General features: G+C 38.6%; 1 protein-coding gene across 2 annotated transcripts in view; it reads right to left on the bottom strand.

Moving 5' to 3' along the window:
• The window catches only part of Trmt1l (tRNA methyltransferase 1 like), a 46,197-nt gene that overhangs the window by 9,748 nt on the left and 14,109 nt on the right, over window positions 1-22,340 (bottom strand). For both annotated transcript variants that reach the window (XM_045141844.1, XM_004658708.2), the window contains 8 exons: window positions 21,113-21,174; window positions 18,840-18,969; window positions 14,695-14,818; window positions 13,239-13,318; window positions 7,279-7,525; window positions 6,568-6,780; window positions 4,036-4,226; window positions 653-731 (listed from right to left, as the gene is read on the bottom strand). In XM_045141844.1, coding sequence (XP_044997779.1) covers window positions 653-731; window positions 4,036-4,226; window positions 6,568-6,780; window positions 7,279-7,525; window positions 13,239-13,318; window positions 14,695-14,818; window positions 18,840-18,969; window positions 21,113-21,174 — 1,126 coding nt within the window. The remainder of the gene's footprint in view (window positions 1-652; window positions 732-4,035; window positions 4,227-6,567; window positions 6,781-7,278; window positions 7,526-13,238; window positions 13,319-14,694; window positions 14,819-18,839; window positions 18,970-21,112; window positions 21,175-22,340) is intronic.

Here is a 22,340-nt window from a genome sequence, read left to right as displayed (position 1 = left end):
CAATTCTTAAAAAAATATTTTTATTTATGTGAGGGGAGGGATAAAGATAAGAAAGGAGGGCAGGAAAGAGAGAGAGAATATGAATGAATTATGAATGAATAGGTGTGTGAGGGCCTCCCTTGCTGCTGCCAAATAAACTTTAGATGCATGTGCCACTTTGTGCATCTGGCTGTATGCAGGTACCAAGAAATCAAACTTGGGCCACCAGGTATCCTAACTGCTGAGCCATCTTCCCAGCCTCTACAAAAATCAGTTTAAAAAAGCCTCTTTGACTTGAGCCTAGTGGTGTGCCTGTAATCCTAGCACTAAAGAGTCAGGAGGATTGCCACGAGTTTGAGGCCAGCCTGGTCTACACAGTGAGTTTTAGCCCAGCTAGGGAGGGCTATATACAGTGCAAATTCTCTCTCTCTTAAAAAAAAAAAAAAATTCAAAGGCCAAGCTTCTCTTTCATCCTAATGCCTCTTATTTTTATCTCAAAATAGGAAGAACAGTACAAAAAAATCTGAAAATGCCTTCAGAGTATAGTAGGAAAGGAATCATAATTATTTGAATGGACTTAAAAACTGGATCTAAATTTGCTTGCTTTTTCTCACTTTTTATCAAAAGCTGACAATCAATAAATCAAATTTAAATAATGTGTTTAAGTGCATACCACAGAGGTCCAAGTTCTATTGCTGTCTTTCCAGGCATGCTTCCATGACAATTACAGGGCAGCTGTCTATATGGGTTTTCTGTTAAAAAAAAAAGTAAATAAATAAAGAAGAAATAACTAATGCAAGTAATAACAATTTATTTACAATAATTTGTAGTTTTTATACACTGTGCCAGGAATTATGGTAAGAACTCTGTATTTTAAACTTTGATCCTTATAACTCTTTGAAGGTAAGTACTGTTAAAATCTCAAACACAAAAATTAAAGCTTAAAACAGACTGTAGGAATCCATGTTAAATGACTTCTTACAGGCATAACTGATTCTCACTTTCAGTCACTATACTATTATTACATAATGGAAAAATCCACAAGATCTTCATATTTTAAAATTAGTTGACTGGGGTATACTTTATATGCAATTAAATGCATATATTACATATGAAATGGTAAATAAGTTCTAACCAATGTATGTATCCATATAAAAAGTCTCAAGCCGGGTGTGGTGGTGCACACCTTTAATCTCAGAACTCAGGAGGCAGAGGTAGGAAGATTGCTGTGAGTTCAAGGCCAGCCTGAGACTACATAGTGAATTCCAGGTCAGCCTGGGCCAGAGGGAGCCCCTACCTCAAAAAACCAAAAAACACCTCAAATCTCAATCAAAATATAAACATTTTTCTGTTAAAAAGTTTTTATTTTTACTTATTTGAAAGAGAGGTAGATAATGAGAATGGGTACACCAGGGCCTCCAGCCACTGCAAACTAATTCCAGACACATGTGTACTTTGTGCATGCAGCTTTACAAGGGAACTAGGGAGTCAAACCTGGGTCATTAGGCTTTGCAGGCATGTGCCTTAACCTCTGAGCCATTTCTCCAGCCCATCATTTTTCTTAAGTTTTTGGGGTTTGAAAAGAAAATATCCTAATTCCCTAGGTTTGATTTATATTCAGCTCCAAAGATGTGGACTAAACTAATTAAATTTAAAAGAACAATGAGTGGCCTGATATAACTCCAAGGAAACTGGAGAGGTCCTAGTATTATTATTAGTTTCTAAAATAAGGCAGTAGTCTCCTGTAGAACCTTAAATTTTGCCATAGGTGTACAATAGTCACTTTAGTCCTATTTTACATTTTTGGTGGTACTAAGGGTTGAACTGAGGGCCTCAAAAATGTTTGACAAGTGCTCTATTACTGAGTTACACCATCAGCTATCAAAAGCAGTCATTTCAATTAAGTTAGAAACTCTTCATATAACCTCCTCCAACTGCAGGCCATTCTTGAATTGATCACCAAATTTGTTGGAATGGCCTGATTAGATAATCAGTCCTAGATATATACCCAGAACCGAGGTCCAGGTTGAGACATAAGTCTATTAATTCTTTCTATCTGATATGACTGTGTTATCAAATAGCATGGCTGGTGATACAGCACAATTGGTAGGATGCTGGGTTCCATCCCCAGCTCAGTAAAAGCTGGTATAGTTATGCACACCTATAATTGGAGGCAAGAGGATCAAAAACTCAAGGTCATCTTGATTAAGATACATGAGATCTTAGTAATGTCTAGGAAATATCTTAAAAAAATTTTTTTTTTTTAAAGCAGGGTGTGGTAGCGCACACCTTTAATCCCAGTACTCGGGAGGCAGAGGTAGAAGGATTGCTGTGAGTTTGAGACCATGAGACTACATAGTGAATTTCAGGTTAGAGTGAGACCCTACCTAGAAAAACCAAAAAAAAGAAAAAAATGTTTTATTTAGGGCTGGAGAGATGGCTTCGTGGTTAAGGTGCTTGCCTGTGAAGCCTAAAAACTCACGTTTGACTCTTCAGATCCCATGTAAGTCAGATGCACACGGTGATGCAAAAGCGCAAGGTTGCACTTGTGTACAAGGTGGCACACACATCTGGAGTTCGGTTACAGTGGATGGAGGCCCTGGTGTGCCAATTCTCTCTCTCTCCTCTCTCACACTCACGCATTTAAAAAAATGGGGCTGGAGAGATGGCTTAGCAGTTAAGCACTTGCCTGTGAAGCCTAAGAACCCCGGTTTGAGGCTCAACTCCCCAGGACCCATGTTAGCCAGATGTACAAGGGGGCACATGCGTCTGGAGTTTGTTTGCAGTGGCTGGAGGCCCACTCTCTCTCCTTCTCTCTATCTGCCTCTTTCTGTCTCTCTCAAATAAATAAACAAAAATAACAAAAAAATTTCCACAAAAGAAAAAAAAAACAAAAAAAAATTTTAAAAAAAGGACAGTCTGTTGGGCTTGTCTCAAAAATTTTAATTTATTTACTTATATTTACTTATTTTTGAGACAGAGAGAGAAAGAACACATCAGGGCCTCTAGCCACTGCAAACAAATTCCAGACACATGCACCCCCTTGTGCACCTGACTTATGTGGTTACTAGAGAACTGAACCTGGTTCCTTTGCCTTCACAGGCAAGTGCCTTAAGTGATAAGCCATTTCTCTAGCCCAGAAATGTCTTTTTACATTAGAGACAAAATCCAGAATAGATATGACCTTAACTTTACAACATCAACCAAAAAAACAATTCAGCATTAAAAAGGGCGTAAATCAGGCTGGAGAGATTGCTCAATGGTTAAAGGTGTTTGCTTGCAACACATGATGACCCAGGTTTGATTCCCCAGAACCCACATAAAACCAGATGCAAGTGGTGTATGCTTCTGGAGTTTGCAGCAGCAAGTGTACCCATCATCCATCCATCCTTCCATTTATTTCCTCATTCAAATTAAAAAGGGCACAAATGCAATAAAATGAGAAAAAAATTTGCAATTCATATAGCAAGGGCTAAACTTTACTTATAAATAGTTTTTAAAAGTTCATTTGAAAAAATAGCAAGAACTTAGTAAAAAACAACAGGCAAAACTGTTTTTGTGTTCCAGAAAAGCAAACAGAAACAGCCTTATGAGAGTGTAGTCACAATTTTTAACTTGGATCCTCAGACCTGGCATATAGTAGAAACTCTATAAATTTTACTGACTGAATTTTGTAAGTGGTTACTTTTAAATTCAGCTAGAAACACAAAATTTATTTTTATAGTATTAAAAATTTGTAACAGCCTAGACAAACCAGTAATCTGATGGTGTATGTTTTTACAAGTAGTTGACAGTAGAAACTAAGTTATTTCTGAATTTTTCAATAAAGGGCAGGGCAAGAGAACATAAACTGTACAGAAACCACTTAGAGTGACTTTAACACATTCATATCCTTTCTGGTCTGCTCATCTAAGTAAACCCAGGTTAATAAAGAACATACTTAGTACTGTAATATACTTTAAAATCAAAGTATACTATAATTAGAGATGTAACAAAGGCCTATTCATAGGGAGCCTATAAACAAATAACACATAGCCAAGAGAAATGTGAATTTACCTTCTACCATATTACCATCTTTTTGAAAAATTCTTTCTTCACACCACTGACAGTGGATCAGGTACTGAATTTTCTTGGCTGTCTCATCTGCTGAAGTAGGCCCCCTCAAAACCCTCACAACTACCAAGACAAAATGTTCCAGAGCCACTGCAAAGAGCACGTCTATGCCTTTGTTACATCGGGCTGCCGCTCTATAAGAAATTTAAACATTAATTAGACAGCTTATTTTTCTTTAACATTGTACTGACAAAGTTAACCTGAACAGCAAATTATGGGTAGGTTATAGGACATACATATATACATATATATGTATACATATATGTGTGTGCATGTTTTGTTTCTTTTTTCGTTTTTGAGGTAGGGTCTTACTCTAGCCCAGGCTGACCTGGAATTCACTATGGAGTCTCAGGGTGGCCTTGAACTCATGGCAGTCCTCCTACCTCTGCTTCCCGAGTGCTGGGATTAAAGGCGTGTGCTACCTGGCTATTTGTATATCTTTTGAAGCAGGGTCTCACTTTAGCCCAGGCTGACCTGGAACTCACTCTGTAGCCCAAGTGGGTCCTGAATTCAGTGATCCTCCTACCACAGCTTCCCGAGTGAGGGGTTAAAGGTGTGTGCCACCATGCCTGGTTTAATTCAGTTTTTAGTAGCAAGGCTTTCAAAAGATCATTACTGTAACTTTTATACAAACTGGAAAATAGGAAACAAAGGATGTGTAGCAGGGTTTTCAGTGTGTAGACATTTTCCCTTCATGATACCCTCTTAAATAGGACTGTATTCCCTGGTTTCCAGCAAGGCTTGGTTTCCAGTCATCATGGTTACTATTCTTCCTTTTCACCATTTTTTTTTCCCCCTAGAAAAGCTGCTTTCAAACTATACATATTTATCAAATGCTAATGATATGTAGTATCCTATGGTAGCTGCTGATTATTCTGTGGAAATAGTCCTTTCCACCATGCTCATGCCTACAATCCCAGCATTAGGAAGGCTGGGGTAGGATTGCTATGAGTTCCAGGTCAGCCTGGGCTAGTGTGAGACCCTGTCTCAAAAAACAACAAGGAGGCTGAAGAGATGGCTTAGTGGTTAAGAGCTTGCCTTTGAAGCCTAAAGACCCTGGTTCGAGGCTCTATTCCCAGGTACCCATGTTAGCCAGATGCACAAGGTGGTACATGCATCTGGAGTTCATTTGCAGTGGCTGGAGGAGCTCGTGCACCCATTCTCTCTCTCTTTTGCTTTCAAATAAATAAATAAATATAAAGAAAAATTTAAAAACAACAACAAAAAACAATTTCAATCATGCTGTTAGAACTTTTAAAAAATATTTTATTTTTATTTATTTGAGAGAAAGGAAGAGAGTGGGTGCGCCAGGGCCTCCAGCCACGGTAAACAAACTCCAGACGTATGTGCCCCCTTGTGTATCTGGCTTACGTGGGTCCTGGGGAATCAAACCAAGGTCCTTTGGCTTTGCAGGCAGGCATCTTAAGCACTAAGCCATCTCTCCAGCCCTAGATTTTTTTTGTTTTTGTTTTTACAAGGTAGGGTCTCACTTTAGCCTAGGCTGACCTGGAACTCATAGTGATCCTCTTCTGCCTCCCAAGTGGCGGGATAAATGGTGTGTGCTGCTACACCCAGCTTAGAAATATTTTAAATACATACAGCCAAATATACAAATAACATCACAGTCTTTAGTTAATTAGGATTAATGCTGAAAGATCTATGAATTCTAGTAGTCTGTATCAAATCAATGTAGGAATTTCCATGTAAATGCTGTATAACTTTTGTTTCGGTTAGTGAATGAACTGCTGATGTTTATAAACTCAAAATACCCAATTATAAATTATTCTTAAAAATTAATATTCTGCACACAATAGGTGCTCAAATAAAGTCTGCCTTTTTCCATCTGTTTAGAATTCTTGTTTTGTAAGTTCACTTCGCAGAATGAAGTTTATAAGCTGTGGGGGAGTTTGATTCAGGTGTCCCTCATAAACTTAGGTGTGCTGAATGCTAGGTTCCCAGCTGATGGAGATTTGGGAATTAACACCTCCTGGAGGCAGTGTATTATTGGAGGGGTGGGCTTATGGATATTATAGCCAGTTTCCCCTTGTTAGTGTTTGGCACACACTCCTGTTGCTGTTGTCCACCTGATGTTGGCCAGGATGTGATGTCGACCCTCTGCTCACGTCATTGTTTTCTCCTGCCATCATGGAGCGTCTCCTCTAGTCTGTCAGGCAAAATAAACCCTTTTTCCCCTCAAGCTGCTATTGGTCTGGTATTTTCTGCCAGTAATGAAAACCTGACAACATAAGCTATCATTTTATTCAAACTATCTTCAGATAAAAAGGATCTTTCAAATTACTCATAAACCTACAATTTTTATTTCTCCTTTTCATGTTATCTTACTTAGCTCTATATTACTGAATTAAACAGATCTGAAAATTTCACCTTTTTATATGATTTCAGTAATAAGTTACAGAACAAACAATATTTCAGGTAATAAACTTTAAGGTACACTGTTGACAGACTGGAACCTACCTTGCCACTGCAGCCACAACAATTCTGGCTGCTAGCTCCTTGTAATATTCTGTTCGGACAATGTTACATCCATAGTGACGACGGGCAACATGTTGTGCCTTGGCATATAAGGAACTGATATCTGTAGAAGTCACTGATACTATGCCAAGGTTTCGTATATTTCTGAATGCAGAATCTAGATAGTTTACAGATGTTCCAAAAGGGTCTAGGTGTCTAAAAGCATATTTAAATTTATATTAGTTATGAAAATTACAATTTATTTATTTATAATGACAAAATTCAAAGATTCAAAAATACTTTGTAAGCCAGTTGTGGTGGCTCATACTTGTAATTTCAGCATTCACTCAGGGGGTAGAGGTAGGAGGATTTCAGTTTGAGGACAGCTTGGACTACATAGCAAGATCCAGTCTCAAAAAACTGGAGGACAAATTAAAAGGTACTTAGCAAGTGTATATTAAGTATTTGTTTTAAAACAATTACCAAAATGATACATGCCATATAGACCATTAAGAAATATGCAGACTAAGAAGAAAGGTTCAAACCCAGAAGAGTTGGAAATGCTATAAATTTTTCATATTGCATATCTCAGGCCATTATAAAAAACTATAAAAACAAGCAACTGTAAAATTCTCTTAATATTTAACTATCCTCCCCCAGACAAAAATTTTCTATCAGCTTTAGCAAGTGATACAGCAAATCTTTTTCACTTACATGAAATCAAAAGATCTCAAATGCATCAGTACATTGGCATCCATTTTGGTCACCTTAATATTACCAAGAGTACCCTCCTCTTCTCCAGGAGCATCATCCTCTTCCCTTTCCTGGCTGTCTACCACCACTTTCAGTTTGTTTAAATGGCAATTTTTCTGAATCAATGTCACAGAGTTTTCATTCAAGTCATTAATTGTAACTTTGACTGCATTTCCAAGGTGCTTTGCCCATTGTAATCCCATTATTCCTTAGGAGAAATAGAGAAGAAAGTGAGTTTTTAAGTTATAGTAACTAAGGAATAAACACTGTAATAAAAAATCTGGCCAGGCATGGTGGCACACGCCTATAATCCCAGCACTTGGGAGGCAGAGGTAGGAGGATCACCATGAGTTTGAGGCCACCCTGAGACTACATGGTGAATTCCAGGTCAGCCTGAGCTAGAGTGAGACCCTACCTCAAAAAACCAAAAATAAATAAATAAATAAAAATCTGCTTTTGGGGCTGGAGAGATGGCTTAGTGGGTAAGGCACTTAACTGTGAAGCTTAAGGACCCATGTTTGACTCTCTAGCTCCCAAGTAAAACAGATGCACAAAAGATGAGGCAAGCGTGAGGTGGCACATGCCCACCAGGTGGCACAAGCGTCTGGAGTTTGATTGCAGTGGCTGAGGCCCTGACACACTAATTCTCTCTTTCTAAAATAAAAAAAATATACATATATATATGCTTTTGTAAAGAGCATTTGCCTACTTTTTCAAAATCTTAGCATTTTCACAAAGCCCAATATGCAGTATGAATAAGTGGGGATACTGTGTATGAAACGAGGATGGGAAGTTAAAAGTACTTTCACTGAAATTTACCCTTAATCCCCAATTTCTTTTCCCTTTTTTTTGAGATGGGGGTCGTGTTATGTAGCCAAAGCTGGCTTTGAATTCTCAATCCTCTTGCTCCTTCCTCTTTAATGTAGGGATAATAGAGACACACATACACACACACACACCAACACATTCAACTCCTTTCTAGGTCAAACTTTTCAAATAGTACACAAAGAAAGCTTCATAATGAATGAAAAGGAACAATTTGGTCCACCAAGAATACTCCCATAGGTTTTCCACAGGTACTACATGATTCATAAATAAGTTGAGCCAATATGCTCAATTAACCTCTCCACCATGTTAGAAATATTAATCATAGGCTGGAGCGATGGCTTAGTGGTTAAACCACTTGCCTGCAAAGCCAAAGGACCCAGGTTCAATTCCCCAGGATTCACCTAAGCCAGATGCACAACATGACACATGCATCTGGAGTTCGTCTGCAGTGGCTGGAGGCCCTGTTATGGCTATTCATTCTGTCTCTCTCTCAAATACTGACCATTTATTTTTATTTTTGAGAGAGAGGGGCGGGGGAGGGAGGGGGGGAGAGGAAGAAAGAATATGAATTAGTATACCAGGGTCTTGGCCACTGCAACAGAACTCCAGACACCTGCACCACCTGGCAGGGCATGTGCGACCTTGTGTTTGCCTCACCTTTTGTGCATTTGGCTTAAATGGGACCTGGAGAGTTGACATGGGTCCTTAGGCTTTGCAGGCAAGCACCTTAACCACTAAGCCACCTCTCCGGCCCTTCTGACCATTTTTACATTCATGTGTCTTATCTACTGTGTTAAGAGATTTTATACATTTTTTTTTTTCATATTCTCACACTGACAACATAAGGCTAGTTGGACATGGTGGTACATGCTTTTAATCCCAGCACTCAGGAGGCACAGGTAGAAGAATCGTGGAGAGGTCAAGGACACCCTGGACTACACAGTAAATTCCAGGTGAGCCTGGGCTAGTGTGAAACTCTACCTCAAAAAACACTGTGGAATTTGAACCTGGACCATCAAGCCTTCCAAACACATGCTTTTAACTAGATGAGCCATCTCACCAGTCCAAGCATGTAACACTTTAATCTTCATGGAGACCTGAAATGAGTACAAATAGCCTTTTAGAAAATTTCTACTGTCTGTATTATCTTTTCTCTATTGCTAAGATTCTTGGAAAAAATGCTCTCAATTTTGTGTGTGGGTATGTGTACATGTATGTATGCTCTCCACTTTATTTACTGAGATAGGGTCTCTTACTTTACCCCAGAGCTCTTTGATCTGGCTAGTCAAGCTACACAGCTTGCTCCAACGATCCCTCTCCATATCCTGACTGGCATCTAAGCCAGTGCTGGGAATCTGCACTCTGGTCTTCACGCTTGTACTTGATCCACTGAGACATCTCCTCAGCCCCAATGTATCTATTTAAAAACTTATGACTAAGCCGGGCATGATGGCACACACCTTTAATCCCAGCACTTGAAAGGCAGAGGTAGGAAGATTGCCATAAGTTCAAGGCAATCCTGAGACTACGTAGTGAGTTCCAGGTCAGCCTGGGTTAATGTGAAATCCTACCTTGAAAAACTCAAAACGAAACAAAAAATAACACTAGTACTGGGTTTGAAAGCCATAATCTTAGTACTCTGGAGATACAGACAAGAGGATCAGGAGTTCAAGGCTATCCTGGGCTAAATAGTGAATTCTAGAATAGTCTGGGCTACATAGTGTGACTCAGTCTCAAAAAAACCAAAACAGGGGGGCTGGAGAGATGGCTTAGTGGTTAAGGCACTTGCCTGCAAAGCCAAAGGACCTCAGTTCAATTCCTCAGGACCCACGTAAGCCAGATGCACAAGGGGCACACACATCTGGAGTTCGTTTGCAGTGGCTGAAGGCCCTGGCGTGCTCATTCTCTCTCAAACAAACAAATTAATAAATAAAAATAATAAAATATTTAACTAAACATGGAAGGCTAGGCAATGATCATTAAACCACACACAAAAAAGTTCTCAGCAGTTTCCTGATTACAGTAGACTTGAACGTGTGCGTGTGCATTATGTATGTACATGCATGTGCCCTTGTGACACATGCTCACTTGTGGTGGAAGGAGAGGAACACTGGATAGCCTCCATTGCTCTTCTCTTGTTCTTGTTTGGGCTAAAGTCTCTTACTGATACTGAAGCTTGTCATTTTTTTTTTTGAGAGCACTGGCATTTCCTGGGTCTCTGCTCCCCTACAGGACTGAAGTTATAAGTGCAAGTGGCCAGGCCCAGTTGTTTAATGTGGGTTCTAGAAATTTGAACTCAATGGGAAGAGGGAGATGGCTTAGTGGTTAAAGGCACTTGGCTTTCAACGCCTGCTGGTTTGGGTTTTAATTCCCTAGTACCAAGGTAACACCAGATGTACAAAGTGCTGCTTGCATTTGAAGCTCATTAGCAGTGGCAAGAGATGTGAACTTGGGTAGTCTCAGGCTGTCTCAGGCCATGATGCTTTCACAGAAAGTACACTAAGTCACTGATCCATCTCTCCAGTTTGAACAACAAGTAGTTTTAACAAGAAAAGAAATATCGTGCTGGGTGGGCATGGTGGTCATATGCCTGTAGTCCCAGTAAGTGCATGGGATATAGAAGCAGGAGGACCAGAAGTTCAAGGTTACCCTCAGCTATGTAGCCAGTTTCAGGTAAGCTTGAGCTACATGAGACCCTGTCTCAAAAACAAGCAAAATCTCTTAGCTGAATTTGATAGGATTACAATATGAAAAGGTACAGAAAGTTACAGGAGTATGATACATGAGCCATGACTAACAATCCACAAAAATCTAGAGCACCAGAAGCTCCACGTCAACAGACTACTTACATCAATAAATAATTACCCCTCCCCATACTCACACACTTAAAAACAGATTAAGAGATTTTAGGGCTGGAGAGATGGTTTAGTGGTTAAGGCACTAGTCTGTGAAGCCTAAGGACCCAAGTTCAATTCCCTAGTACCTACATAAGCCAGATATGCATGGTGGTGCATGCATCTGAAGTTCATTTGTAGTGGCTAGAGGCCCTGGTATACCCATTCTTTCTCTAATAACAACTTTTATTTATTTATTTTTATTTACTTTAGACTGAGAGAGAGGAGGAGCAATAGGCAGATAGAGAATGGCATTCAGGGTCTCCAGCCACTGCAAATGAACTCAAGATGCATGTGCCCCTTGTGCATCTGGCTTAGGTGGATCCTTGGCAGGCAAACACTTTAGTAGCTAAGCCATCTCTCCAGCCCTAAATAACATTTTTTTTAAAACTTAAAAAAAAAAAAAAAGATTTTAGGGGGTTAGAAAGATAGCTCAGAAGCTCAACCACATAAGTTGGACACAAAAAGTCTCATGTTTGTTTGCAGTGGCAAGAGGTCAGGTGTGGTGGCACATGCCTTTAATCCCAGTACACAGACAACAGGAAGCAAAGGTATTAGGATCACTAGGGGTTCAAGGCCAGCCTAAGACTACATAGTGAATTCCAGGTCAGCCTGGGCTAGAGAGAGAGAGAGACCCTACTTCAAAAAATAAAGCATTTGACATGAAACAATAAAACTATTCCTTGGATTCTGACTTAAGTATTTTATTTTCTATACTTATATATATGGTAATGTCAATGAATTGTTAATTTTAATTAGTTAATTAATTTGTTCATTTGTGAGGGAAGAAGATAGAGAGAATGGGTGTGCTAGGGCTTCTAGCCACTGCAAATGAATTCCAGATACAATTCCTTGTGCATCTGACTTACATGGGTTCTAGGGAATTGAACCTGGCTCCTTTGGCTTTTCAGGTAAGTGTCTTAAGTGCTAAGCCATCTCTCTAGGCCTCTTAATTTTTTAGGTACATTATTATTAGGTGTTCTTTTTGTGTGTATGTTGTGTGTATGTTGTGTGTATGTATGGGTATATGCATACCATGTCATGTGTGGAGGTTAAGAGAGAACCCTGGGGAGTCACTCTTTCACCTTGTTTGTTATAGGGTCTCTCTTGTTTTTGCTGTTGCCTACATTAGACAAGTTTCATGATTCTCCTGACTGCCTCCCATTGCTGTAGGAGAGATGGGATTATAGGTGCCTGTGCTACTTACACCCACCTTTACTTGGCCTCTTGAAATCCAAACTCTTTTTGTGATGCTTGCACAGGAAACACTTTTAACTCTGAGACATTTCCCCAGCCGTAAGTTTTACTGATTTATTTTTAAAACTTATCTTAGCTGGGCATGGAAGTACACACCCATAATCCCATCACTTGGGAGCTTGAGGCAGGAGGGACAGGAGTTTCCCACTGTCTGCGAGTTTTTTCTACATGAACAGGAATGGGCTAGTTACCATATAAAGTGTTACATATAGGGATAGGGACAAAACAAGACTGAAAATGAATGCATTATTTTTGGAATGAAACACAGGAATTCATTTACGATACTTTCCCTTGTATATAATATTTGAAAATATTCATAAAAAACTTTTTAAAAATATTATCTTGCCGGGTGTGGTGGCACATGCCTTTAATCCTAGCACTTGGAAGGCAGAGGTAGGAGAATCACCGTGAGTTCGAGGCCACCCTGAGACTCCATAGTGAATTCCAGGTCAGCCTGGGCTAGAGTGAAACCTTACCTCGAAAAACCAAAAAAAATAATAATAATAATAAAATAAAAATATTATCTTGGATCTTTATTTTTTTATATGAAAATACTCATGCATGTGTATGTATGTGCATACTTGTATGTGTGCAGAGTACATGTATGTCTCAAGGTCAGAGGACAACCTTTAGTGTTGTTTCTCAGGTGCCACCCATCTTTATTGAGATAGTCTCTCACTGGCCTAGAATTTACTGAGTGGACCATACTGGATGATGAGTAAGCCCCAGGGATCTGCCTGTCTGACCTCCACCATGCCTGGTTTGTATTTCTCTTTCAATGAGAGTTCTAGAGACCCATCTTGTCTCCTTATGCTTACAAGGTAAGAACTTTAGTGACTAAGCAGTCTCCCCAGCCACAAGATACTTTGCTAGATGTGATATCCACACACATTTTCCAAAAAAAAAGATACTGTAAAAATCAAAAATCTTATTTTTACTTACCAGTGGCTCCAAAGGCATCTAAACATTCCAAGGGTTTTCGTTCTGCAGCCAAAGCAGCCAAAGTACAGCATATTAGCTGCCTAGGAAAAAGCAATAATTTCAAATAATTTGATGGCTTTATCTCTGTAGTTTTTTTTTTTTGAGTAGTCTCAGAATGGCCTTGAACTCACAGCTGTCCTCCTACCTCAGCCAGTGGTTATTTGCCGGCAAAGTCTAATGATTCAGGTTTGATTCCCTAGTACCCACATAAAGCTAGATTCACAAAATGGTGCATGCAGGTTCGTTTGCAGTGACTAGAGGTCCTGGAGCAGTCATTCTCCATTCCCCACCCCCATTTGCAAATAAATCAATAGATATTAAAAAAAAAAAAATGGGGGGGGCAGTTGTAGTGGTTAGCCTGAGCTAGAATAAGATCCTACCTCAGGAAAAAAAAAGCCAGTTTAATTGCACAGTTGATATTTTACTTTGACAAAGAAATCAGGTTGGTAGAAAAAGAAACAATTCTTTTGCTTGTTTGTTTTTCAAGGTGGGGTCTTGCTCTAGCCCAGGCTGACCTGGAATTCACTAAGTAGTCTCAGGGTGTCCTCAAGCTCATGGTGATCCTCCCAGCCTCCCAAGTGCTGGGATTAAAGGTGTGCTCCACTACACCCAGCTATAAACAATTGAACAATTATTTTGAGAAAAGGAAAGATGATTTTTATTCTGTATTGTTTTAAATCAATATACATATACATACATATATATATATATATATATATATATATATATATATATATATATGTGGATGGATGGATGTACGTACGTACGTACGTACATATGTATGTATGTATGTGGTGGATTGATTCAGGCATTCCCCCATAAACTCAGATGTTCTGAATGCTAGGTTCCCCAGCTGATGGTAACTGGAAATTAAAGCTTCCTGGAGGCAGTGGTGTACTGTTAGAGCGGTCTTATGGGTGTTATTGCCAACTTCCCCTCGCCAGTATTTGGCACTCTCCTATTGCTATTGTCTCCCTTACGTTGGCCAGGGGATGACGTCCACCCTCTGCTCATGCCATTGTTTTCCCTTGCCATGATGGAGCATCCCCTTCAGCTTATAAACAAAATAAACCCTTTTTTTCCCCCAAAGCTGCTCTTATTCAGATGATTTCTGCCAGCGATGCAAACATGATTACAACAATATATGAACACATATATGTTAAAAGATACATTAAAAAAATATTTATCTATTTGACAGCATGTGTGTACTGAGTGCACGAGGGCCTCTTGCCACTGCATATGAACTCCAGATTCCTAAACCACATTGTGCATTTGGCTTTACATGGGTACTGGGGAACTGAACCTGGACTGGCAAGCTTTGCAAGCAAGTGTCTTTAACCGCTGAGTCATCTCCCCAGCCCAGAAGATGTATTTTAATGATCTGAAATATACAACTCTATTTTTTACTTTATCTTACCGATTTAGTTTCATTTTGGGATTAAAAAAGGAATCTGTTTTCTGGGGTATGGAATAGTTAGGACAAACTTGTATGTCTGTGTCTGCCTCCTTCAAAATTTCATTGGATGGTTTAGCAGTAGAAGCTAAAATGGAAGAAAAGAATGACATTCAGAGTATTTCAAAGATTTTGAATATTTAAGACAATATACATTTTAAAAATAAGTATATTATTTTCTGATAAAACAGTTGGTTAAAAAAATACCCTAGAAAAGCAAAGAATGGACTTATTAGCACTGTTTGTGGAAAAGAACTCCTTACAGGTAAGTATTTGGTTAATGAAACAAAGACTCTTCACTTAAAATCTTGACTACCTATTATATAAATACATCTATCTTATTGATAGCCAAGAGCAACCACCACCAGATAGCAAACAATCCTAAAACATCTTTTATGATGCATTAAGTATTACATTGTGTTTTTAAGACATATTTTATTTTATTTATTTGAGAGCAGGAGAGAGAGAGGGAGAGAGTAAGAAACAGATAGAATGGGTATGCCAGGGCCTCCAGCCACTGCAAAAGAACTCCAGACCATGTGCCACCTTGTGCATCTGGTTTACATGGGTACTGGAGACTTGAACCTGGGTATTAGGATTCACAGGCAAGCATCTTAATCACTAAACTATCTCTCCAGCCCCCAATACCATGGGTTTTTACAGGTTGGCTGGTAAGTATATTTTATGTGGTATCATCTTTAGAAAATTCATGTCTATAGGTTACTTTCCATTAGTTGGAATGGCTAAATAAGAATTACAGTATTTCCTAAATGTGTTGACTTTAGAACATTTTCTCATATTTGTTATTTTTAAAACCATACATTAACTGGGCTGGTGGCACATGCCTTTAATCCCAGCACTCAGGAGGCAGAGGTAGGAGAATCACTGTGAGTTCGAGGCCACCCTGAGCCTCCATAGTGAATTCCAGGTCAGCCTGGGCTAAAGTGAGACCCTACCTCGAAAAACCAACCAACCAACCAACCAACCAACCAACCAACCAACCAACCACCCACCCACCCATAGATTACATTTAAATAACTATCAAGTAATGAAAAAAAAATCTATATTTTCATGGAGTTGTAAAAGACTAGTCTGTTTTCCATCTGTTTGGCATTTTGCCAAGGATTTGATTGCCTCAAAAACCAACCACTTGGCCTCTTGGAGGCAGTTCTATTCCAATCCCATAGGCCCCTATTATGGATTTATTTTGTTTTTGTGTGGGCAGAAAGCAGAGCTGAAAGCACTGTAGTATATTCTAGAACTATACCATATCACTGATTGTAGAGAAACTAAAAGTGGACAAAGAGGCAACAATACACAGCAAGATTAGACACAAAGAAACTAATAGAGTCAGTTTATTCTGCAGTATGCTTGGGGCAATATGAACTTGCCACATGCTTGAACTTTAAGGATCAAACAAGCCTTTATAGTTGAGCTTTATAGCTGGTTGGTGCCTTAGACCTATAATCTCATTAGAGGCAGGAAGATTGCTGCTAGTTCAAGGGCAGCTACAACGACATAGGGAGACCCTGTCTCAAAAGCAAAAAAAAAACAAACAAACAAAAAACCACAATTCAATTAAAAACATGTGTCTGCAGAGATGGCTTTGTGGTCAAGGTGCTTGCCTGCAAAGCCAAAGGACCTAGGTTTGATTCCCTAGGACCCATGTAAGCCAGATGCACAACGGTGGCATTTGTTTGCAGTGGCTGGAGACCCTGGCACACTGTGTCTACCTGCATCTCTAACTCTCTCAAATAAGTAAATAAAAATAAAAAAGTTTTAAAAAATTAGTATTTAAAATTTAGCATGCATTTAATATACACTAAAATCCTTAAGCTGAAAAAAAGAAAACAAAAATGTAGGTGTAGGGCCTGGGGAGATAGCTGAATGAGTAATGTACTTTCTAGGCAAGCATGAAGACCTGAATCTCGTCCCCAGTAGTCATGTAAGTGCTGGGTGTGATGGCACAAACTTGTAATTCCAGTGTTGGAGAGGCAAATTGATCCTTGTGCCTCACTGTCTAGCCATTCTAATGGGTGAGCTAGAAGCCAAAGACAGAGCCTGTCCCAAAGGAGGTGGATAGCATTCCAGAGGATGAAACCAAAGGTTGTCCTCTGGCCTCCATACTCCACATGCACATATTTGCAAAAATACATATAGTTACACACACACAAAAATGCATTCTTACATGCATTCAACATATATACACACACTTGAAAAGGTGATGGCATCTAGTGCACATGTAAAAGCTAGGAGTGGACATGTGTGCCTGTAATACCAGTGGTGGGAAGGCAAAGACCGAAGAATCCCTGGGAATTGGTGGCTACCTTATCCAGGTAAATCAGTGAGTGCCAAATTCAGTATAAGAACTGCCTCAAAAATAAGTGGGGAACGATTGAGAAAGACACTAATCTTTGGATTTCACATGTGCACACACATGTGCTACCTCACATACATATATCCACATTCATATATACACTACATACAAATGCAAAAAAAAAGTTATAAATAAGGCTTTAAAAACGTTGATAGGCATAGTGGTGCATATTTTTAATCTCAACATTCAAAAGGATGAGGTAGGAGTGTTCCTTTGAGTTTGATGCTAGCCTGAGGCTACAAAATAATTTCTAGGTCAACCTGGGCTAGAGTGGGCCCTTGCCTTACTCAAAAAAAAAAAAAAAAAAAAAAAAACCTCTGGGTTGGGAGAGATAGATGGCTTAGCGCCATCTTCACAGTGCTTGTCTGTGAAGCCTAGGACCCCAGTTTGAGGATTCCCCATGTAAGCCAGATACATAAGGAGGCTCAGGCCTCTGGAGTTCGTTTGCAATGGCTGGAGACCCTGGCACGCCCATTCTCTCTCTAGCTATCTGCCTCTTTCTCTGTCTGTCGCTCCCAAATAAGTAAATAAAAATAAACAAAAAATAAAAAATTAAAAAAAAAACCCAAACTCTGAAGTATAATTTTATACATATTTTTAAATATTTAAGAAATAAGGCATTTATAATGAGAAAAATAGATACTGTATGAGCTTTTTAAAATATTATAATCAAGACATTATGGAATAGCAACCACATTTCTCTATAATGCCAACAATAGTAACCTTGCTTAGTGCTATTATATACCCTTCTATTGTCAGGCATGCCCCATATCTCACAATATCTGCCCCTGTAAATGATCTTCTGTGAAAAAATAAAGTGGATGACTTATGCCAAAAGGGCCAATTAGTGTCTTGAGATTTTCTTTACATACACACACACACACACACACACACACACACACACACACACACAAATATGTATTATGTAAATATTATTTATTGTGAGCAGAGGCAGAAAGAGAATAGGCACACCAGAGCTTCTTATCACTGCAAATGAATTGCAGATGCATGCACCACCTTGTACTGGAGCATTGAAGCCAGACAAGTAGCATGTGCAAGCAAGTGCTTTTAACCATGACCTCCCTTCCCAGCCCAAATTCTCCGAGATTTTCTATCACTCGGAATAAACATCTATAATTCACTCTGCATTCCTTTCCCAGTTATTAATATAAAAGCTGTCAGTATGAATACAATTCTATAGTTTGTTTGTTTTTTTTTTCGAGGTAGGGGTTTCACTCTAGCCCAGCCTGATCTGGAATTCACTATATAGTCTCTGGGTGGCCTCAAACCCACAGCAATCCTCCTACATAGACCTCCCAAGTTCTGGATTAAAGGTATGTGCCATCACACCTGGCACAATTCTATAACTTTTTAACTGTTCTTTTTTTTTTTTTTTAATTGGTGCTGGTGATAGAACCCAAGGCCTTGTGCATGCTAGGCAAGCACTCCATCACCAAACTATATCCCCAGCCCTCCAATTCTATACCTTTTCATTGAGATACCTATTGACTTGAGTGCCACCTGCATTTTTTTTTTTTTTGCACAATTTACTAATATGTGTTGACAAGAGCTGAATGTTACTGGAGAACTTACAGAAAAAAAAAATACAACAAGTAAAAGATTAGTAGTTAACAAAGTTACTTAGCTAAAACTATAATGTTGTACCTGCTTTATTTTGGATCATTATTTAAACATTAATTTATTAATATGTTAATGAGATTGCTTAACTTACCAGCAATATACCTTGATTTAGTCTCTCCTTTATTCACATGGCGCCTAACATGTCCTAGCATATCAGTTCTTCTGGTGATTGTTGCTGAACAAATGATGCAATGGTAATGAGCACCCATTTTATTGATTATCTATCAAAAAGAGCATTTTAAAAAAAGTTACTAAGACAATGAAGTATGGAGTATTGTGTTGACTGGTACAAAAGGTAATATATTTATGTTCCCATGTGACTTTGAAAGCATAACTTCATTATCTATGTTTATATGTACATTTTGATCATACAATAGGCCACAAATTAAATTTTCTAGTTTTCTCTATTGTGCTACCCTGCTTAGTAAATCACTGTTATATTTTGTGTAACTTGTTCTTACTGAATCTGGCTCTCGAGGAAAATAAAAGCCTGACTTGTCACATCTGCAGCTTCTGTGGTATAAATATCATACCAAGGATAATTTCAAGCTACAATTTTGACAGATTTAAGCTACCCATGTGATATCACCAAGTTACAGAAGAGCATTATGCCATTACACCATTATAAAGTAGTGAGACCATGCAGATATAAGGGCAACAATTAGGAATCATGAGTTCTGAATGTTCATTACTTTTTTTCATTGTAGCTTGCTCACTCCTCCGATTATTTAATTTAAGTTTTAACAATGGCTATATTTAGCAACAAGCTTGTAAGATTTCTGAGAATCTGATTCAGCTTTAGCAGCCCAGTAAGTGTTAGGGACATAATGAACTATCTGTTTTTGTAAGTAAAAATTTCTTATATCTTTTTTCTTTTTTTTTTGGTTTTTCGAGGTAGGGTCTCATTCTGGTCCAGGCTGACCTGGAATTAACTTTGCAGTCTCAGGGTGGCCTTGAACTCACTGCGATCCTCCTACCTCTGCCTCCCAGTGCTGGGATTAAAGGCATACGCCACCACGCCCGGCTTTCTTATCTCTTTTTTCAATTAGATGGAAATAAAAAGCCAATTCCAATGACTCTTTATTAGCTTTAATGCCTTTTAGTCCTGTAACTTTTATTTATTTGCTTCATTATAGCTAGTAGAGCGTAAGTAAAACCTCACACATGCTTTCTCTTTTTCTTTGTAAATGAGCCATCATAATTTTATTTTCAGTTCCCCGTGGTTGTACATGGTTTCTTAAAAGTAAATGATAATGATATCAAATGTATATGGGTTTTATTTCCTTTTGTTTTGTTTTTGTGCTCAGGCACATTGGCAAGTGCTCTACCACTGTACTAAATCTGAGGATACATTGGTATAAAAATGCAGCCAAAGTAGTGTCACTAAAACAATTTTATAGCTTATATTCTCTGGTGATCAAATCAATCTTAAAAATAAACACATGCACCTTTTTAAAGTTCAGATTGCAGTTTTTTTAGCCAGGCTTGGTGGCTCATACCTGTAATCCCAGCACTTGGGAGGCTGAGGCAGGGAATTTCTGAGTTCAAGTCCATCCTGGGCTACACAGCATACTCAAGGCCAGCCTGGCCTGCATAGCAAGATCCCATCTCAAAAACAAAAACAAAAACAAACAAACAAACAAAAAATAAAAAAAACAAGATTTCAGAATCTTGATTGTTTCAAATTAAACTTAACAGAAAGAATATAGGGAGAATGTGAGATTGAAATACAAAGGTATTTATTAATTCATAGAAACATGAAGCTCCAATTCTATGATCAAAATTTGTTTATCAAAGAAAAAAAAGTCTGTACTTCAATTCTTCAGTCCAAAATTCATAAATTTTAATATTCATTCTGGCTACAAAAGCAATTTATCTAACTGAAGTTAAAAGCTATTAACTGAGGGCTAGAGAGATGGCTTAGTGGTTAAGGCACTTGCTTGCAAAGCTAAAGGACCTCGGTTCGATTCCCCAGGACCCACATACGCCAGATGCACAAGGTGGTGATGCATTTGGAGCTTGTTTACAGTAGCTAGAGGCCCTGACACGTGCATTCTTTCTCTCCCTTTCTTCCTCCGCCTCATTCTCAAATAAATAAATAAAACTAAATTTTTTTTTATAAACTATTAAATGAGAAGTACAACCCAATACTTTTTTCCTGTACATTATGCATTTTTTCCCTGCATGATCATCTGAAAGTACTCAGGTTATTTATAGTAAACTAAACTGCTGAACATACACATTTCGATTTTAATCAAGAATAGCTGTGGAACATTTTGGTAAAGTGTAGTTTTAAAGCAAGTAAAAATTATCATTTCTTTAAAGAGGATTAAATTTGAAAATTAAAATCTAAAATCTTATTACCTGTTCTCCAGCATTTGGTTTTATTGGTCGACAGGGTAAGTGACAGATGCACATCCTGTAACCTAAAATGAACAATGGTTGGTTATCTTCTCTTTGTCTATTAAACATTCAAATAGCATTAAAATCTGTAAGTTTAGTGTACTGATGCGAGCAATTAGGCTTATTCTATTTGTAATACCATAATTATATGAATAATACTGCTTTAGCTTATAAATGAGATAAACAGATCAATATAAACAATTATAAGAAATCCAAGTTCAAATTCTGGTTTTGTCATGATGATTTTAACTTAGTCATTGTACATGGCAGGACCTAGAATCATATGAGAAATAACTGTGATGAGGCGAGCTTTTTGGCAAGCCTAGGAGAGATTATCTTTTTTTTTTTTTTTTTGAGGTAGGGTCTCACTCTAGCCCCGGCTGACCTGGAATTCACTATGTAGTCTAAAGGATGGCCTTAAACTCAGTGATCCTCCTACTTCTGCCTCCCTACCTCTGGGATTAAAGGCATGTGTCACCACGCCTAGTTCACAATTATCTTGACCGAAATTAACTGAGGTGGGAAGACCCATCTTAACTGTGGGTGGCACCATCTCATGGGCTGGGGTCCTGGACTACATAGAAAGGAGACAGTCAGTTGAGCATAACCAGCATTTATCCCTCTCAGCTTCCTCACTGTGCTGAATGTGACCAGCTGCCTCAAGCTCCTGCCACTGTGCCTTTTCTGCAATGACAGACCCTGCCCACTAGAACCTTAAGCCAAAATAAACTTATTCCTTCCCTAAAGTGCTTCTGGCCAGGTACTTTGTCCCAGCAAGAAACTTACAGTCATTTGGCTATTTTGGCAATTAATTTTATCATCAACTTTCTTCCACCTTGAGCTTATATTTTGCCTCATGCCATATGTGCCATAATATAGACTCTCATCTATGAAACAGGACTAGGACTATCTTGGTTGTCTTCCCACCTTTAAAAAACTACTTTCATAATAGGTGAGAAAAAATGGAAGAGAGACTAGTTGGAAAGAAGGGATTAAGTGGAGAGAAGACTAAGGATGGGGAAAAGAGAGGTTCAAGGGAGGGGGCTATAATCATTGTATATTGTCTATGTGTATAGAAGTTGTCAATAAAAAGTTAAAAATTATTTGAAAAAATTTTGGCAGATATTTTATCTCACATCTTAAAATATAGCTACTCCTTAGGATTGGTCATTGGATATGCACCTTTGGT

Source organism: Jaculus jaculus, chromosome 1 (genome assembly GCF_020740685.1).
Source record: "Jaculus jaculus isolate mJacJac1 chromosome 1, mJacJac1.mat.Y.cur, whole genome shotgun sequence".
In the NCBI taxonomy this organism is placed as follows: Eukaryota; Metazoa; Chordata; class Mammalia; order Rodentia; family Dipodidae; genus Jaculus; species Jaculus jaculus.
Note: the sequence above shows the minus strand (reverse complement) of the source record. Positions and strands in the feature narration are given on the sequence as shown.